Below are 19,336 nucleotides of genomic sequence, written 5' to 3'. Positions count from 1 at the left end.
AGAAAAAAATGTGGATTTTTTTCAATATTTTTGAAATGTTTCAATTTGTATAAAACTTCTGAAAAATTTTAAAGTTTTGATAAAAAATTTTAATTTAAAATTATATTTTAATTATTTGTATCCATTGAGCATTAATTATATACGTTTAATGTTCAATAATTAATTAAAACATTTTTATTTCTATTTCTAATATCTAATTGTTCAATTCATTATGCGCAATGTCTAATCAATTAATAAATTAGTTAACCGATATTTGATCAAAGTTGCTATAATGTCTATATGTTAATCAACTTTAATCCCGTTTTAATTTTTTTAAATTTTTATTAAAAACTAGAAACAGAAAAGGTTTTAAATCGGGATTAATTAGTAGAATAGGGGTGCGTTCCATTTTAAATTCGATTTTGTGCATGAAACGCATTCGCATGCACGCATCATCTCTGCCTCATCTCCAGAGAGTTCCAGAGAGCTCAGGCAGTTCATGCGTTCTCATGCGTTACGTGGAGAAGGGGGAGCGGCAAGATGGTTTTCATGCGCGCATGAATTGCGCATCTAGAGAACTTCTGAAGGAGAGAGAGTGGCAATCCGCGTCTTTTTTTATTCGATGCGGGTAGAGAGCCTCTAATCTGAAACGAGCAGGCCCGCGTGAAACAAAACGCACCCCCAGAAATGGACAGAACAACAATAAAGGATCCTTAGTGCAATATTCATGAGGCGACGAAGCTGTTGCAGATCGCATCTCACGCGAGTCGCATGCTCCACGGCCGAATGTAACCGGATGCGACGATTCGCTGTGCAATTCTGCGCCGCCATGTTGTGTTGTGTCACGTGACTCCACGGGCACAGGGCAGGCAGGCAAGGAGCAGCAGCAGCGAGGTGAATGCGCCGGGTCAAGCAGTCTGGTACGGGGAGAGTCGATCGCAAAAATTCAAGCGTCTAATTACTACAAGACGAGGTGAGGCGGCCCGGAGCAATGGATGCACGTAAGCTCACGGAGCTGCTGCGGGCGACGATCGACCCCGCGCAGCAGAAGGAGGCGGAAGGACAGCTCACCCAGGTAAACGAGAGAGGGTATATTCGCTCGCGAGGGAAAAACGTGCTCGCGCGATTCTGGCCCGGCGGACTAACGGGCGAGGAGACGGGCAGGGAAAGGGGAGGGACGATCTTCCGAGCATCTCGAGAGAACATGTGGCCGCCGTCCTGTGTATCCCTGTATCTTTACTCCTGTTTTTTTGCACGTGCCTCGGGGGATGCGACCCCGTCGAGGATAATGCCGGCGTGCTCGTCACCATTCCCGCCGCCAAAAGCGGCGGTTCTTTTGGCGGACGCCGATTCATCTCGATGCCATGGAACGGCCGCGATTCGGGCTTGGTCTCCGCGAGACTCGCAAAGGGGAACGGCATCTCTCCCTTTCGATTTTCGAGAATGAACTCGCTCTCTCGCTCGCTCGTCCCCGTCGGCGACACGCGGATCCGCGCTCGCGTCCCCTAACCTATCCTCTCTCTTTCTCTTGCTCTCACGCGCGCGAGGGGAGTTCTCGGGACGTCTCTGACCTTCAATGTGAAACGCGGATCTCGAGATTGTACGAATGATGTTCCCTTATATGTTTGTACGTCGCGTGTCGATGCGCATCGATGCGACCGTATCGTTCAACAAAATTCTTTCAACATGGCCTACAATTTTGCCACATATATATCGGCATCATTATTTTTATACATGCACTTTTGATATATATGTATGACATATATGCTATCTATTATTCATGCATTCTGTACTGTATAAATTATCACAAGCTCATGAGAACTGTAACATTTAAACCAATAATGATAATATTAATTGTGTTCTCCATAAGCAATAAATCGATGCGATATACTTAAATTTTTCAGATTCACAAAATTATTGGTTTTGCACCAACACTTCTAGAAGTAGTAATGTCAAATGAAGTCGACATGCCTGTCAGACAAGCCGGTAAATATTTATTTGCAATCCTCTTATACTGTATTATGAAGGCAAAAGCTAAATCACAAGATACAATATTTTTTTGTAGGTGTAATTTATCTAAAAAATTTAATTACTTCAAACTGGGCGGATAAAGAAGCCGACAATGGACCCATGGAATTTAGTATTCACGAGCAGGATCGTGCAATGATACGCGATAGAATAGTAGAAGCTGTGGTACATGCCCCAGACTTAATTAGGCAAGTTGCAATTTGCTTGTATCATAAATAAAGAAAAAGTAAATAACTGCACATATTAAAATTATTGCATTGTTTGTTTAGAATACAATTAGCAGTATGCATCAGTAATATAGTCAAATATGACTTTCCTGGAAGATGGACGCAAATAGTGGACAAAATTACGATATATCTTCAAAATTCCGAAGCCTCATATTGGCCTGGTGTTCTCCTCGCGCTGCATCAACTTGTTAAAAATTTTGAGTATGTTTGTTTAATCTTGTCTCTTAACACTAGAAATAGAGTTTTATAATGTTTTGATGTTTCTATTCCAAACTAGGTACAAGAAAGCAGAAGAGAGGGGTCCATTAAATGAAGCAATGAACTTGTTATTTCCTATGATCTATGATTTGATATTACGCTTACTGCCAGATGCGTCTGAGCAATCTGTTCTACTTCAGAAACAGATATTAAAAATTTTCTTTGCACTTACACAGGTATGGATAGATGTTATAGGTATAACGTGTCTTTAAAATATAATTAAAAATACCTAAAAACTAATGATTGTTTTTGCAGTATACACTTCCCCTTGACCTTATTTCGAAAGAAGTGTTCTCACAATGGATGGACGTAGTAAGGCAAATTGCTGACAGGCCGGTACCGCCAGAAACTAATAATCCAGATCTAGATGATGACGAACGCGCGGAGCTGCCATGGTGGAAATGTAAAAAATGGGCGTTACATATTTTACATAGAATGTTTGAAAGGTAATTGAAATCGAATTAATAACAATCAAAAATGACATTAAAACAACAAAAGTGAAAAGGAAATGATTTAAGTTTTAATTCTGTTAATTGCAGATACGGTAGTCCAGGAAATGTGACCAAAGAATATAAGGAATTCGCCGAATGGTATTTGCATACCTTTAGTGCTGGTATTCTCGAAGTTCTTTTAAGGATCTTGGATCAGTACCGTAGGAAAATTTATATTTCTCCTAGAGTAATACAGCAATCAATTAATTATATCAATCAGGGGTAAACATCTATTTATATATAATAAATGAAAGTTTTATATGTATTAAGTGTTTTAATATTTAATAATCATGATGATCTTTCTTAGTGTGAGTCATGCATTTTCTTGGAAATTTTTGAAGCCTCACATGTTTGAAATTATACGTGACGTTTTATTCCCTATTCTCTCGTATTCTGCCGCCGATGAAGAATTATGGAATACCGATCCATATGAATACATTAGAGTAAAATTCGGTAAATTTGAGTTAATTTAAAATGGATCGATCTAAATGTGGAGAATTATTTGCTTATCAAATTATTTTTCCAGATATTTTTGAAGATTTTGTATCACCAGTAACAGCAGCACAAACTTTACTACACTCTGCATGTAGAAAACGAAAAGATATGCTACAAAAAACGATGCAGTTTTGTGTTGAGGTGTTAACTAGTCCAAATGCAGATCCGAGGCAAAAAGATGGCGCATTACACATGGTAAGTTTGTGAAAAGCATGTTTGCAATTAGAATTCTTTACATAATTATTACTCTACATAATTTTTCACTATTTCTATGTTTTGCATTTTGTTAATGTAATACTTAAAATTGTATTTTATTTAGGTTGGAAGTTTAGCTGACGTTTTGTTGAAAAAGAAAGTTTACAAAGAACAAATGGATAAAATGTTAATGCAGTACGTTTTTCCCGAATTCAGTAGTCCTCACGGACATATGCGAGCGAGAGTAAGAAAAATTATAATTACTAAAAACAATTATTATGTAATATATATTGTATAATAATAATAGAATGATAATATCTAAAGTCAATCATCAATTATGCTTTTAGGCCTGCTGGGTGATGCATTATTTCGCGGAAATTAAATTTAAATCAGATCAAATTTTAATCGAGGCTGTCAGATTAATTACAAACGCTCTTTTGACGGATCAAGATTTACCTGTTAAAGTCGAGGCGGCCATAGCGCTTCAGATGATACTTTCAGCACAACCGAAGGCTCAGAAGTACATTGAACCATTAATTAAACAAATAACGCTCGAATTGCTGAATATCATAAGGCAAACTGAGAATGATGATCTAACGACTGTTATGCAGAAAATTGTTTGTACATATACCGAACAATTAGTTCCAATCGCTGTGGAAGTTTGTCAGCATTTGGTAAGAAGTTTGCTAACATATAATATTGCAAAAAGAATATGAATAAAGTAAAGTGCCACATTTATATATTGTATAGTATAACGTGTTATGTTTTTTATCCAGGCTGCTACATTTAGCCAAGTGCTTGAGACAGATGAAGGTAGCGACGAGAAGGCGATAACGGCAATGGGTCTCTTGAATACGATTGAAACGCTATTAACGGTAATGGACGAACAGCCTCAAATCATGTTACAACTTGAACCGATTGTCCTTCAAGTAGTCGCTCATATCTTTGGACATAGCGTAATGGGTATGTTTTTTTGCACAGTCAAATTTGTATCTTTAATAAACGATTTTTTATTATTAGGATTTAATAATACTCCATCATGGGTTGGCATACTTTAATAATTTATATGTTTTTAGACTACTTAACATTAGTTTTTAGTGTATTTCTATAATACTTACAATTATTTTTATAGATAGCTTGTTATCGGTTTAAAGAGATTTATTTGTGAGAATTTAAAAAAAATTTTTGTATTTTTAATCTTTACTGAATTTATACAAAGTAATTTTTTTATAAAATATTATTTAATTGAATATATGTGAGGTAGATTTGGGAATTAAACTTACTGTTTTTTTTTTCTTTTTTGAGACTAAGAATTTATCATTAAGTCTAATACCAAATACTTTTACTAATTTATCTGTATGGAGATAAAAAAGAACTTTATATTTGAAACTTTTTTTTAAATCAGAATTTTACGAAGAAGCATTATCGCTGGTTTACGATCTAACGGGTAAAGGTGTTTCTAATGACATGTGGAAGGTTCTTGAACTCATATATCAACTTTTCCAAAAAGACGGTTTTGACTATTTCACTGACATGATGCCTGCGCTACATAATTATATCACCGTTGATACTCAGGCGTTTTTGTCGAATGAAAATCACATTCTTGCTATGTTCAACATGTGCAAAGCTGTAAGTATTGATAGAAGAATTTCTTTATATACAACACTATTATTTTCTAAACAAGACTATTTTCTATGTCACAGGTCTTGACTGGTGAAGGTGGTGAAGATCCAGAGTGTCATGCTGCCAAATTACTAGAAGTCATAATTTTGCAATGTAAAGGACATATAGATCAGGTAATATTATGTAATATCTATAGAAATTATATGTAAATGCATTTAATTATAACAAATCGGAAAATAATAGGGCAAATGCGACACTGCATGATTTAAGGTGTAAAAGCCTAGAATTGTAAATTGTCAAATTTTAAAGCGAAAAAAAATGCTCATATTCATATTCAGACCTTATATTTAAGGCTTTAAATTTATCTTCAGATGATTTATAGATCATTTTATTGGCAGAAAAACATCTAAAGATATATTTAAGGCTTTGAATGTAAGAAATGACGACGAATACGAGCAATACTGTATATTATTAAACAAGGAAAGAAATTTGTAACATTTTATTGTAATATATACATATATATATTTTTAATTTTGTAACTAAATTCTATACATGTCTTGAATTATGCTATGTTCTTATTTGCTCTACAGTTTTCTGATTTGTTTTAATATCCACAATCCTTCATTCTTTATTGCATCTAACTGTCTTCGAAATGTAATAAGAATAATTTCGGTTTGATTTCAGTGTATACCATCGCTTGTGCAATTAGTTCTTGAACGCCTAATGCGCGAAGTTAAAACTTCGGAGTTGCGAACTATGTGTCTTCAAGTAGTCATCGCGGCTTTATATTATAATCCCGCACTCTGTCTGGAAACAATGGATAGACTGCAAGGAAATTTCGATCAATCCACGGAACCACTCGCCTCGCGCTTTATCAAACAATGGATTAATGATACTGATTGTTTTTTGGGGTATGTATTTTTATTACCCCTATCAAGTTAGCCCCCCCACCAGCGATTAAAAAATCCGTACTTATATAAAAATTTAGTGCTCTTTTGTCGCTAATTTGTTACCTTATTCCGAATTTTGTCGCTCAAGCGGTTTGGCAGGAAATGACGTTTGAAAGAGGTGGGGCCAGCTTGCCATCAAGCTAGCCCCCCCATAATAAAAAAACGTATTTAGAACGCTCAAATTAAAAAAATAAATACATCAGAATTTGTTGCTATTTTGTCGCTCTAAGATAGCGCAATAATATTTTAGAATTATTACATTGTTCAAGATATACCCATATGTACTTAGTATTGGTATACAGGTGTCTCCTAAAAAATGTTCTATTTCCAAAATGTTTTCAGGCTATCTTAGAGCAACAAAATAGCAATAAATTCTGATGTATTCAATTCTACGATTTGAGCACTCTAAATATATTTTTTTATGTACCGAAGGGGAGGGCAGCTTGACAAAGGTACTGGTTTATCCAACACATAATTGAAAAATTTTGTTACTTGCATAATTGCAGTCTTAAAATTTTCTATAAACATTGCCCTTTCAAGATTTGCAATGCTCGATTTTGTCGCTCGACTCTAAGTGCGGTTAACTAAACAATTTGCCTACGCGCACGGCACCCGGGTACACAAATTGTTTATTTATATAGACTTAGAGTCGAGCGACAAAATTGAGCATTGCAAATCTTAAAAGAACAATGTTTATAGAAAATTTTAAGACCGCGATCATGCGAGTAACAAAATTTTTCAACTATCTGTTGGGGAATGAAATCTTAGATAACGGCACGCGGCAGCCGCGCGCGCAGACAAATTGTTTATTTAAACAAACTTAGAGTCGAGCGACAAAATCGAGCATTGCAAATCTTGAAAGAGCATTGTTTATAGAAAATTTTAAGACCGCAATCATGCAAGTAACAAAATTTTTCAATTATGTGTTGGGTAAACCAGTACCTTTGTCAAGCTGCCCTCCCCTTCGGTACATAAAAAAATATATTTAGAGTGCTCAAATCGTAGAATTGAATACATCAGAATTTATTACTATTTTGTTGCTCTAAGATAGCCTGAAAACATTTTGGAAATAGAACATTTTTTAGGAGACACCTGTATACCAATACTAAGTACATATGGGTATATCTTGAACAATGTAATAATTCTAAAATATTATTGCGCTATTTTAGAGCGACAAAATAGCAACAAATTCTGGTGTATTTATTTTTTTAATTTGAGCATTCTAAATACGTTTTTTTATTATGGGGGGGGCTAGCTTGATGGCAAGCTGGCCCCACCTCTTTCAAACGTCATTTCCTGCCAAACCGCTTGAGCGACAAAATTCGGAATAAGGTAACAAATTAGCGACAAAAGAGCACTAAATTTTTATATAAGTGCGGATTTTTTAATCGCTGGTGGGGGGGCTAACTTGATAGGGGTATTTTTATTATATAAAATTATTTTAATACTATATATAAAATATTTTTATTAAGATAGTAAAATTCATAACATTAATTTTGCATTTGTAACAACAAGTTGTGATTTTTCTTTACAGCTTGCACGATCGTAAATTATGTGTTCTTGGATTATGTACGTTAATTAGCATGGGTCCTGCAAGACCGCCTGCTGTTAACGAATGTGCAACGCAAATTATTCCATCCTTGATTTTGCTCTTCGAGGGTTTAAAAAGAGCGTATGCCGCTAAAGTCACAGATACTGACGATGACGAGAACGATGAGGAGGAGAGTGATATTGATGAAGGTGAGTATTTCGTATGTATTGTAAATAAAAATTCTTAAATTGATTATTGAATTCTTAAAACGAGTTATTATTTGTCAATTCTCTAAACAACTTCTACTTAAAAAAAAAAACTGAAGCGTATATGGGACGATGGAATCGAACTAGGAATCTATTGATTACGCGTCAAGTGTGTTGACGCGAAGCTACGCGTCATCCCGAGTATTTCATATGTAAATGATAGTACATGATGAGCTAACCAAATTTCATGTTTTTAATTTCAGAGGTTTTATCATCAGACGAAGATGATATAGACGAAGCTAATCAAGAATATCTCGAGAAATTACAGGATAAGATAACACGAACGCCTGGTGGCTTTAACGCGACTATACAAGATGGTCACGGTGATCATAGATCAGATGACGATGACGATGATTCAGAATATGATGGTAACGAAGAGACTGCTCTTGAAAGCTATACCACACCTTTAGATACAGATGATTCTAATCAGGATGAATATGTTGTCTTTAAGGAAGTTATACAAAGTAAATATCTAAAATACTTAAGATAAACTAATTTCAAGATACGCATTAAAATCTACAGTTCATGTATTTCTTATTTTTAACTAGATATTGAAAGAACGGATGTGGCCTGGTATAGAGCCTTAACGAGTCTTCTTAGCCCCGAGCAAGAAAAAGCTCTGCAAGAGATTATTCTATTGGCGGATCAACGTAAAGCAGCTTTAGAGAGTAAAAGAATCGAGCAAAGCGGAGGTAAATTTACATGGTTTTCTATAATTAAAAATTTGTTATATAAAATAATCTGTATATATTCTTTTATTTTAATTATATTACTATAAGTAAATCTATAATTCTATATTTTTTTAGGATACGTCTTTCACTCACAGACTGTTCCCACCTCGTTTAACTTCGGTGGAACACCTTTAAGTCGATAAAGACTTATATAATCATTTTCAATTTTAGATTAACTAAGTAAGTAAACAAATTACACAGAATTTGGATTGGACATTCGTAGCACATGAACATTATTATACGACCATTTCGGAAATATTACAAATTTCCAATTTACTATTTTTGTGTAAACTAATTGTACATTATTAAGGCAATCTAGCAAGGTCTTATTTTAATAACAATAACACGAAAAATTTAACTTCATGAGATTATCAATCTTGTGCATAGTTTTATTAAGAGACAGCAGAGATTTGCTTCTTAGGAATCATGTGAAAATGTATATTTCCTTTTACAACACATTTATAAATAACAATATAATTTTTGATTCAAGTAATCAATTACTATTTCTCCCCATCTAGCAAGCTATAACATGTTTTCTTGACAATTTAAAATTATTTTTAATTGTACTATTGAAATATTTGACTTCCAGAATATCTGGTTAAGAAAATTTTAACTAGCTTGCTAGATATTATTTTCGTATAAAATGTATATTTAGTCTCAATTTGCTTGAGTTAGAATTATTTTAACAAAAAATCACTTAGGTTTATAAAATATATGTTACGAAAATTATGTTAAATTGTTGGTATATCAGAAAAAAAATATATCAAAAGAAATCTTTTGAGTATGTGTATAAATTATGTTATTTGATATTATTTACAATTAGTTGAGTAAAACGCCATGCACGCTCTCGAGATATTTGTGAACTGCTATTCTGCTAAAAACGAAAACATAGCTTATCAAAATTATCAAACGTAATTCTTGCAAAATCATTGCTTATGGAAAAATATTTAGATAAGAGTAATTTAGATTTTTTAATAAACACTTTTTCTCAAGTCTTTGTTGAAATGTATATTGTATTATATATGGCTAAACATTTTTTTTCTGCAGTTACCGATCACTTTGCATAAATCCCAGCACAGCTTGCTTTATTTTGAAAAAGATAAGTTCTGCCATATTTTACGCTCTGTCCAAACTATACCCTGAAAGATGGAGCTGCATTAATGGTTTAACAAAGCACCTTTAATAGCTTCAATTATCACAATCTTTACAATCTTAGGTCTTGTGGATTAATATCCATAATGTATTATAAAAGACATTAATAGAAACATAATAAATCTAAGCAGAGCTCTTTCTTTCATGAGGTATTATGTAATTATGTAGGACGAACTCGCGGAGCAGAAATAAACTATAAATATCAGAGCCCAAAATGATAATGGCGTACAAAGAAGAGGTGTTCTGTGCTGTGGTTAGTGAAATGATTACTGCACAAGAGAGTGCTTTTTATATCGGAATGCAAAATGACGCATGTGTCAATTACGTGTCGCTTCAGAGTATAAATTGTGATCTTGTATTTAAGAATCCATTTATACTAATTTTATTTGATGGTGAAACTTAATCAATATTTTGTTGATAAGAATATGTGTGCTTTTTTACGGTATATATTCGACTAAACCTTTTTATTCTGTTTATCAAATATGAGGCTTATCTGTTTTTTCATATAAAGCTGCAAGAAATTGCTGTGCAATAATTTTAACCACATTTGCTCCAAATTTATAGTTTTCCTAATAAAGATTCTGTCTACAGGGTGCATGCAAAAATATAGCGGATAGCGTAAAAGAGAAACGATGTGTAGTATATGTATTAATTATTCATTTGTTAAAAATCAAAAACATACGAATTTACCAATATATATTTAAAAACTTGAACTTTGATTTTACAAAGAATTCAATATGGGATATTTCATAAAAATATTCTTTAATTAGAATGCAAAAAAAGTTGCATGACTTTAATATACATAGAGTATATTAGGAAGTCTGCAGATATTTTTTATTTATTAATAACAAACATTATTAGTCCTTAGTGTCTAAATAATAAAACAATATCAATAACATAAGTCAAAGATATATAGAAATGTATATGTATTATTGCTCAATATTTTTAAATTATCTGTTATATATAATACGCATGTCTCTTTCGAATTTCAGAAAGTCGAGGATGTTTTACATGTAACAGGATTATTCAAAATTATCAATTTAAATATTAGGAAAAAATTATGAAATTATGATGATACATAATTCTTTAAATTGACAAACTGATACATAAATTGCGGAAGATTTTAGTATACATGAGATAAGAAATAATTTTCCTAACATAATTATATTTAAATAAAATATGTATTTCTTATATTCGCCAATTTTATTTTGCAGTGCCCTGCTTTTAAATTGGCTCGTTTGGAATTATGACTATTTTGATTTCTTGCAGTGTTTATCAGAGATATGTATAGTGATTTTTAATATCGTATCTATGAATAGACTTCATAAACAGTACAACGCAATCAAATATAGAGATACCATCGCTCTTCGCACTGTGATCCGAACTCGCGACCCGTCATTTGGTATGGTTAAAATCTTTGTGCGTAATAAGAAAAGTTAATTGATTGTGTGTCAATTTTCAAATAAGAGTATTTTTAAAAAAGTGCCTTGAAACGTTAAGATGCGCAGACGGGACCTAAATTAAAGAATACAGCAGAATAAGCTGTAGGTCGGAGTGAGGCCAGGACACTTCTCTAGTTCATAAGTTCTATAAGTACTGTATTAAAGAATAATAAATTTATAACTGATAGACAGAAGAGACGAGAAAGCCTGTTCCTTTGCTCTTTATAGGAAACGAGCCGTAACTTCTTTGTAACGAACATTTATCACACGCATATGCTCTCCGTAGTTTTTATATAATAAATAAAATAACAAAATTATAAATATAATCGTGTAGCGGCGACGAGTCTTACGATAAAAATCACATACGCTTAAGTCTTGATATTGTATAAACTAATAAGAAGTAAGATTAACTATACTGGTGCTTTAATATACGAATGAAGTTTATAGAAACTTCATTATTAAACTAAAAATGTAGTCTCTATTGTATCTGTCATTTATTTATTTATCCAAGATCCTTTATTTCTGGAGTTTACAATATGTTTGTGGATTAGCATTTAGCTCTCTTTTACATTTGTCTAATTAAATATATTTAGTAAACAACAAAATATACGCAGTCGTAGTAATTTGAAATTCACAATCGTAGATTTTTTTAATGAGATCGTCCACAAAGATATTAAAATTTATTGTGACATAATTTATGATTAAAAGTAAAAATATTTTCCATATTAACTCATGTGTAAATATAGTTTATCTCAATTATTTGTTATTTTTATTAACAATTATACATATTTACGATTATGAATTACAAAGTGCATACAGATTGTGGAGATATATATGATGTTACCTAAATATTCGGATTTATACATCAATACAAGAGCAAGTAGCAGAAAGAAGTATCGGTGGCACATTTCAACACACTTTGTTATACAAGTATTTCTGTGATTCTTGCATGTATCAATTTTTCTAAACTACATTGAGATATGCTCAATTATTTTGTATAGACTCTGTACAAGCGTGACGTTCAAAATATACTTTCCAACATTTCTAGTATAATTATGAAATATAATAAATTAAATTTTGTAGCATTACAAATCTCCATGATTGTAATCTCGTATTTGCTAGTTGATCGCCGTAAGGTTTGTACTTGTACATGAAGCAAAACCAATCTCTTTGCTTAGTATGAAATAAATTTCAACTTGTTTCATAAAAAAAAAAGAGATGTTAGATCGTTATTTTTACGTATATTACGAAAGAGACCTCTACTTTGTCGGGTGTAAAAATATGCTGTTTGCGAAAATCCAAACAAAAACTGTTTGCAGTTTTGTAACAGCCTTATATTCCATTCTCAGTCAATACAGAAGTTACTTGTGTACATATATTTAAATGAAAAGTAGATTTTGATAGATGCTACAGTGAAGTTATTATGAAACTCAGTTATCCCTTCTCTCCCCCTAGAAAATAAATACTTCATAAATTAAGGTATCTAAAAAAATACAGGTTTTAAAAATTCTGGAAACTTTCCAATTTCAGGAAGTCCGGAATTGTATGTACGTAATATTAATCGTCGTAACATCTATTATCTGTCGAATGTCAAACTATAATTCTACTTTCCCCTCAACACTGCACTTCAAATTCACTAAAATAATGCCACGGCCGATAAACATTTTTAGTAATTATCGGAAAACAATAAACGATGGCATTTAAGTGTGCCGCCATGGTTTTACAGCAATAAAAAGTTTTCTTCCCCCAAAATTAAATGTGTATAGGCCTGGCAAGACACAAAAAAAGTAAATATGTTAATGTTATCACGCAAGTGATAATCAGGACATCGTGCAATCCTGCATTCATTCTGTAGTTCAGGATCTCTTCACCTATAGCGAGTCCTTGGAGAAGTGTGTACAGTATTGATGTCGAGGCACTGTATCACTTGAGACACCTATCAAAATAAGAGGATCCTACATAACCGCCTCGCATCGCTTTTGCTACGTTCTGTTCAAAAGCCCGTCTGTTAGTCTGCAAAACGTCGGCTGCATCCTTATTTAATGGGTCCTCAGGATTTGGTTCCTGTAAAACATTTATTCCTGTCAAATCACCATCTATTCTTCGAACAAAACAACAGACAGTGATTAGATATTAAAAATAGTAATGTGTCGAAAGTAAAGTTCCATGCATCCTTCATATCTATATATGAATTTTTCTATTAATAACAATCTCTTCCAGTGTCATATAATATGTATATGTACATATAACGTAATCAGATGATTTTTGACAGGACAGATTATTTTGATTCTACCGTCCTGTCATATCAAATGTCCCAATTCAATATCAATACAAAAATTTTTACTTAAATTACAATAATAATTTTATGTATACTTATGTTTTAACACACATAGTTATTATTTGAAATTGGAAAATAGTTAGTCACATATACATACACATATTTATAAAAATTCAAACTTCTCTCGTAAGAAACTACAAGAGTTTATTTATCAAATGTTGCAGTTAGAAATCCTATTAACAGAATCAAACGTACTAAGAAGAGATACTGAAGACCATAAACGATGGAGTTGATTGTGAGCACAGGCTTCCAGTCCTCTCTTAAAATATTGAGGCACACATTACCTTCCAAATCGATATTGGGATGATACACCGAAGTCTCACATTTTACCTTAGGTGGCTCGTGTGGATAATTGGGCCCAACTTTAAAACTAAATACAAACCTACCACCTTTGTAAAATCCCTGAAACAAGTTAATAAACCTTCAAATTGTTGTAAAACATACAGGACCACTGTTGGTATTGATAAAACTGTCGTTGATGGTCTGTACTGAAAACGCTTCAGATTTCCGACAGGACGAGACGCGGTAAGAGTGATTGACCTACAGTAAGGAGCTCTGAACGAGCGTCTACTCACCTCATCTGGACAAATGATTAATTTAAAGCTCAGCAAATCGTCGGGATCCGGGAATTCAGTCCCGCACGTTTTTGGGAGATTCAGTTCGTTTATATCTGTGAAAGAGGAACACCTGGTGAGAGCCAGAAAAAGAGACAGCGGGCAGGAGAGACAGACGTCGTGATAACGTGGTCCAAAATTGATTCTCGAACCTTTTGTGATTCTCAGCTGTGCCGCGGACGCCTTCTTCTGGGTACCAGCCTTGGGTGACTCGCCATCTTTTTTTGCTTGTTTCAGTGAGAATAGCTTGATCATAATTAGAATGCACGCTCGACACCGACGCGGGCTGACATACAAGTGCCTCGGACACGGACCGCGGTCGCAAACGGCATACAAAATTCGCCCCTGAAAATCCGTACGACTTCTTGACACCACGGGATCAATCCGATCGCACGATTGGTCCCGCAAACTCGCACGCACAGGCGGCGCAGTCGTGGTTACTGGCTAGTGTCACGTGGACGGGCAATCATGGGCACGCTGATGTCACGGCGCACGATGATTCTCCATTTTCGGATGTCGATAACGTTCTTCGACACAAGAATTTCGGCGCGATCGGTAACGCTGGCGCGCCTTGTTACCGACGGAGGCATTTAGATGGCAAAGGAGTATGCGTGTACGCCAAGGAATGACGCCACCAATCCACAATCGCACTCACTGCGCAAGTCCATGGACGGTGTTTCGCGCTTTTACAATCTGCATTTCTACCTCCTCTCCGTCGCATGGAATTATTATTATTGTGAGTAATTTAAGTTTCGCTTATTCGGCCGTGGAACGTCCTAACAAGATTACGTGCGTCCTGTTTGCGTGAGGTATTTGAAAGCGTGTATTTTTTTTTGTCACTTCCCGCCATCGTGCAATTCATCGACCTTCGACGAGTTGACTCGCATACTGCGCATGATCGCCGTAAATTAAAACCAAACATGGATTTTTAATGATTCACTATAATATAATTTTGTTTCGTTTGCCGTGTATTAGCATTTGTTTTCGCTGCATACGTTTTACGTTCGACGACCCTGAGACACAAAGTAGCTGAATTTCTTGTAATAATTGATAGTAATTAATAATTTTACAAGTAATCATCGCGTGCCAGACACTGGCGTGCGAGATAACGCAACCGTAGGCGCCGCGCATATTCACGCGCTTGACAATATAATACGCGCGTAAACAAATTAGTGGCGGTACGCGCCCTGTGTTTTAATTAGTTTTAACTGTAGCGACTTGGCGGAATGATGTATAGAGAAGCGCCGCTTTCGAATCGTCGCCCGCCCGTCGTCGTTTGAGAGGATCGACGATCGATCGGAGCAGGGTCACTTGGATGGGCAACTCCAGCGTCAAGAGGAGCTATCATAATCAGCAGAAGTATGACAGTCAGGTGAGTATTGTTTTAGATTTGTGTATCCTAACCTACAATATATTTTGTGCACTTTTGTCAAGTGTCGCACCTGTTATATTTATATTAAGTATTTTAAATATTATGCATTGTGTGACAGTGTTAAAGATAATGTTATTAATTTACAGTATAGTCTCAGTGACTTGCTTGGTGGAAGCTGTGTTAATGGTGTGACAACGCAGACTTCCACGGAGGAGAGATCATGGTCCCGTGCTTCGTACAGAAGGTAACACAGTTCATATAATCCTTTCATGTAATTGTCATTATAATCCTTGATAATAGAGCTCCGTATATTTTAAATATCATGGCTGAATAAAAGAATTAAACTCGTTTTTGTTTATTTCAGTTGGACTAAAGGCGCTACACAGGATATTCATGCATCTTCCAAAACAGTATGGCCAATATCGCGCTTGCAGTCGATGTTCCTGCCAGAATTTCCAGTTAAGGAGGTATCCCTGAAGTCAGGCTATACCTTCCTAGATGTAATAGCTAAGGGTGCTTACGGGAAAGTATACAAGATGCGAAAGCAAGAAACTAGTCAGATATTTGCACTGAAGGTGATCAGCAAAGCTATGATTGTGGCAGAGAATTGTGTCAGACAAGCTAAGCAAGAAGTACGTGTGTATGAGATAATACTTTTTTGATAAAGATATTGATGTGATATATAAGAGATCTTAGTGTTTTATTTTTTTTTGTAGGCATCAATACTGAGAATGGTTGGGCATCATCCTTTCATAATAAATTCCGTCCATAGATGGCAAGGCAGGAAGACACTGTATATATGTACGTTCCTGTTATTACAGCATTTAAATTTTAATATAATTCTCTAAGCTAATAGACTATAAACTAATAGACCGGATAAATTTTGCAGTGATGAATTATGTTTCTGGGGGAGAATTATTTTCACTAGTCGACGAGTATGGCTGTTTGCCTGAAAAGGTAGTTAGGATATATGTAGCTGAAATTGCCTTAGCTGTAGGTAAGAATAATTTGTATAATTTCTTATTAATAAGATCTAGATTTTATGTCTTAATTAAAAATATATGTCCTACATAGATTTTCTACACAACGCTGGTATAGTACACAGAGATCTGAAAACGAGCAATATTCTACTTGATGAAGAAGGCCACGCTGTGATTATCGACTTTGGTCTAGCTAAATGGCTACATCGCACAGAACGAACGAACACGTTCTGCGGAACACCCCAATATATGGGTAAGAAAATGTGTAAATATATTTATAATAGCAATCTAATAAAAATTATAAATATTGATTTTTTAAACGTGCATGTTGTCTGAAATTAGATTAGCTCTTTGAGCTACTTTTTATTACCGTTTCATTCATTATTGAAATATTACAATGTTTAAAGTTTGGAGCACCAAACACTGTACTGAAATGACTATAGGCCTGTTCTTTTTAGCTGCACTGGTACACTGGTGCAACAAATTAAAGTGAGACAAATATTTTTTTTTCATTCTAACTTGTTGCACCAGTGCAGCAGTGCAGCGAAAAAGAACAGGCTATGTATTAAATTATAAAGATATAATTGTCATAAACCTAAAATAAAACGTGATCTACATAAAAAATGTCACTGTTTAGAAGTTTGTTAAAAACATATTTTTTTAACTTTAAAGGGTATTATAGATAAGAAGTATAAATTTAATATATAGATAAGAAGTATTCTTATTTATTAAAAAGTTAAGATGGCATGTAAAGTATATAGACTTTTTATTTCAAGAATATAATTTTATTTATATATGCAATCTGCTTAAAGTAACAAGATTATTAGTTTTTTTATTACCTTTATTAAATTTTAACAATATAGTACAAAAAATGCACTTTTATATTGTTTTGTCATACTTATGCAAATCTTTTATTATGATTTTTCAGCACCAGAAATTCTAAAGAAGGAATATTATGGACAGGAGGTCGATTGGTGGTCTCTAGGGGTGTTAGCTTGCGTTCTACTCACAAATGAGGTACGTGTTAAATTTTAAGTACATATTTATATATCATTTTATTACGAGCGTCATTCAATGTTGTTTACGTGTCTCCGTTTTGAGTACATCACTAGACGTATCACTGCACTAGAAGGATAGGACATCGTAAGACTCCGTGGCGCAACGGTAGCGCGTCTGACTCCAGATCAGAAGGTTGCGTGTTCAAATCACGTCGGGGTCAAGTTGTTTTTTTTTCTTCTAATTATTTTTTTTTCTTACTTAAAAACCGTAATAGTAATTAATTATTTTGTTAATTATTAGTCATTTTTCTATGTCGCATTTATTTTGAAAATGTTTGACTGTAGGTTTCATCTGTATTAAAATAGTACACTGTAAAGTTCGTGCCTAAGTTACATCTGAAATTATTGATATTTAATATTAAAAACAATTACCGCGTTGGTGTATAATGTTCGATTATGATTAAATAATAATAAAAATAAATTTAAAAAAATCGCCCCCGGGTGGGCTCGAACCACCAACCTTTCGGTTAACAGCCGAACGCGCTAGCCGATTGCGCCACGGAGGCATTTGACTCAATCTTCCTTCCAAGTGTACTTACAGTTTATCGTCCACTTCTCATAAAGTAATATTCATGAATATTAATCAGAAAATTATAAATAAGTTGAATTTTAAAACTTAAAGAAAAAAGAATGCAAAATCTGAATCGCATAAGTCAATTCTTGAAAAAGGTCACATTCTTACATATTAAAATTCTATATTATGCATTTTAATTAATTGTTTATTCTAATTATCATTATAATTAATGGTTTATGTCATTTAATTTTTTAATTAATGTAATGTATTACTTATATACTATGTAGGATTTTTATGATTTTTTAAATGACTTTTTCAAAAATAGGATACTTTGCAGAGACTTTACCGCAATAAATTTTTAAATAATAGCTGCAATGATTTGTTAATCTACGGCGAATAATCTAGCGTCAAAAAACGAAATTTCTTAGGTCAGATTTAATTTAAGAACAGAGAAAGGAAAGCAGATGCTTCTATAGCGTCAAATAGCCGATGTTTTTGCTGCTTAACGTAAATGCAGCTTGTTTATTATTTGTGAAGGCACTTAGAATGTTACACGGCGATAATGTAGGGCAAATAGCGAAACGAAACAGTCTCCGTGTTGCAAAATTCTTTCTGTCTCGCTTTCTTTCTCTCTCTTTCTCTCTTATGCCTTGACATTTCGCCGGGTGCACTCACCTTATGCACCGTGGTCTGTTGTTTACGCCTATACCTACCCGATGCATCGCCGTGCGATAGAGCTGCTCGCTCGCCCTTTGATGAATCGATGCACTAAGGGGAAATGTCGGCCTGGCCGCGCCGCCGCGGATCGCCGATGCGACATTCGCGGGCAATTGCGCGACCGCTGGGGTTCTTATGCAAGATGCATTCTCCGCGGGTAGTCGATTCGTTATGGTGTTGCATTCGCGCGAGAATAGAAAGGATCGGGCTGTGACGCCGTAAATCAACGGATCGGCTCTTGGTGGCAGTTTACTGCACCCTTGGTGGGATTTATTGCGCTTTCTACGCATTATGAGAATCCAGATGATTCTTTAGCTCGCAGCTAGATTCTTAAATTCCCACGATGAACGATATCCCTGAAGATGTTTTAATATA

General features: G+C 34.4%; 3 protein-coding genes and 2 non-coding genes across 8 annotated transcripts in view; 3 read left to right on the top strand and 2 right to left on the bottom strand.

The window, feature by feature from the left end:
- The first annotated feature begins 828 nt into the window (after positions 1 to 828).
- On the top strand, positions 829 to 11,848 carry LOC105833314 (importin-7). Of its 3 annotated transcripts, XM_036287904.1 has the most exons (20): positions 829 to 1,054; positions 1,884 to 1,965; positions 2,045 to 2,195; positions 2,277 to 2,435; positions 2,512 to 2,668; positions 2,748 to 2,938; positions 3,011 to 3,205; positions 3,291 to 3,436; positions 3,510 to 3,673; positions 3,798 to 3,917; positions 4,021 to 4,347; positions 4,450 to 4,636; positions 5,079 to 5,302; positions 5,377 to 5,469; positions 5,981 to 6,207; positions 7,781 to 7,986; positions 8,247 to 8,507; positions 8,592 to 8,735; positions 8,850 to 8,954; positions 10,919 to 11,848. In XM_036287904.1, exons 1-19 carry the CDS (start codon positions 971 to 973, stop codon positions 8,915 to 8,917), a joined length of 3,186 nt encoding a protein of 1,061 aa, XP_036143797.1. In that variant the 5' UTR covers positions 829 to 970; the 3' UTR covers positions 8,918 to 8,954; positions 10,919 to 11,848. The 3 variants fall into 3 exon arrangements, with proteins under 3 accessions (XP_036143797.1, XP_036143796.1, XP_028044870.1); XM_036287903.1 differs by having other exon boundaries at positions 8,850 to 11,842; XM_028189069.2 differs by having other exon boundaries at positions 830 to 1,054; positions 3,032 to 3,205; positions 8,850 to 11,842.
- Position 11,849: 1 nt separating this feature from the next.
- Positions 11,850 to 14,737, bottom strand: LOC105833315 (NEDD8-conjugating enzyme Ubc12). Its single transcript, XM_012674964.3, has 4 exons — positions 14,473 to 14,737; positions 14,282 to 14,376; positions 13,902 to 14,108; positions 11,850 to 13,432 (listed from the first exon to the last, which is right to left on the bottom strand). Exons 1-4 carry the CDS (start codon positions 14,573 to 14,575, stop codon positions 13,292 to 13,294), a joined length of 546 nt encoding a protein of 181 aa, XP_012530418.1. The 5' UTR covers positions 14,576 to 14,737; the 3' UTR covers positions 11,850 to 13,291.
- Positions 14,738 to 14,817: 80 nt separating this feature from the next.
- The window catches only part of LOC105832158 (serine/threonine-protein kinase S6KL), a 47,042-nt gene continuing 42,523 nt past the window's right edge, over positions 14,818 to 19,336 (top strand). The window contains exons 1-8 of one of the 2 annotated variants that reach the window (XM_012672863.3): positions 14,818 to 15,056; positions 15,535 to 15,692; positions 15,839 to 15,936; positions 16,057 to 16,324; positions 16,409 to 16,493; positions 16,582 to 16,689; positions 16,767 to 16,925; positions 17,601 to 17,689. In XM_012672863.3, the coding sequence (XP_012528317.1) occupies positions 15,636 to 15,692; positions 15,839 to 15,936; positions 16,057 to 16,324; positions 16,409 to 16,493; positions 16,582 to 16,689; positions 16,767 to 16,925; positions 17,601 to 17,689 (864 nt within the window). In that variant the 5' untranslated portion in view covers positions 14,818 to 15,056; positions 15,535 to 15,635. Of the gene's footprint in view, positions 15,057 to 15,225; positions 15,693 to 15,838; positions 15,937 to 16,056; positions 16,325 to 16,408; positions 16,494 to 16,581; positions 16,690 to 16,766; positions 16,926 to 17,600; positions 17,690 to 19,336 lie in introns of those variants that run through there. The other variant, XM_036287926.1, reaches the window with a different exon arrangement.
- Trnaw-cca lies at positions 17,820 to 17,891 on the top strand. Its single transcript has one exon. It is a non-coding gene; the product is annotated as a tRNA-Trp (tRNA).
- On the bottom strand, positions 18,163 to 18,236 carry Trnan-guu. The gene has a single exon. It is a non-coding gene; the product is annotated as a tRNA-Asn (tRNA).

This window comes from Monomorium pharaonis, chromosome 6 (assembly GCF_013373865.1).
Source record: "Monomorium pharaonis isolate MP-MQ-018 chromosome 6, ASM1337386v2, whole genome shotgun sequence".
NCBI classification, from domain to species: Eukaryota; Metazoa; Arthropoda; class Insecta; order Hymenoptera; family Formicidae; genus Monomorium; species Monomorium pharaonis.
Note: the sequence above shows the minus strand (reverse complement) of the source record. Positions and strands in the feature narration are given on the sequence as shown.

Coding starts and splice junctions, on each gene's coding strand:
- LOC105833315 (XM_012674964.3), bottom strand. CDS start 14,575: ATGATCAAGCTATTCTCACTGAAACAAGCAAAAAAAGATGGCGAGTCA. Junction 14,377..14,472: donor ACAGCTGAGAATCACAAAAG/GTTCGAGAATCA, acceptor CCTCTTTCACAG/ATATAAACGAACTGAATCTC. Junction 14,109..14,281: donor TAATCATTTGTCCAGATGAG/GTGAGTAGACGC, acceptor AACTTGTTTCAG/GGATTTTACAAAGGTGGTAG.
- LOC105833314 (XM_036287904.1), top strand. CDS start 971: ATGGATGCACGTAAGCTCACGGAGCTGCTGCGGGCGACGATCGACCCC. Junction 1,966..2,044: donor CATGCCTGTCAGACAAGCCG/GTAAATATTTAT, acceptor ATTTTTTTGTAG/GTGTAATTTATCTAAAAAAT. Junction 2,939..3,010: donor TTACATAGAATGTTTGAAAG/GTAATTGAAATC, acceptor AAATGATTTAAG/TTTTAATTCTGTTAATTGCA.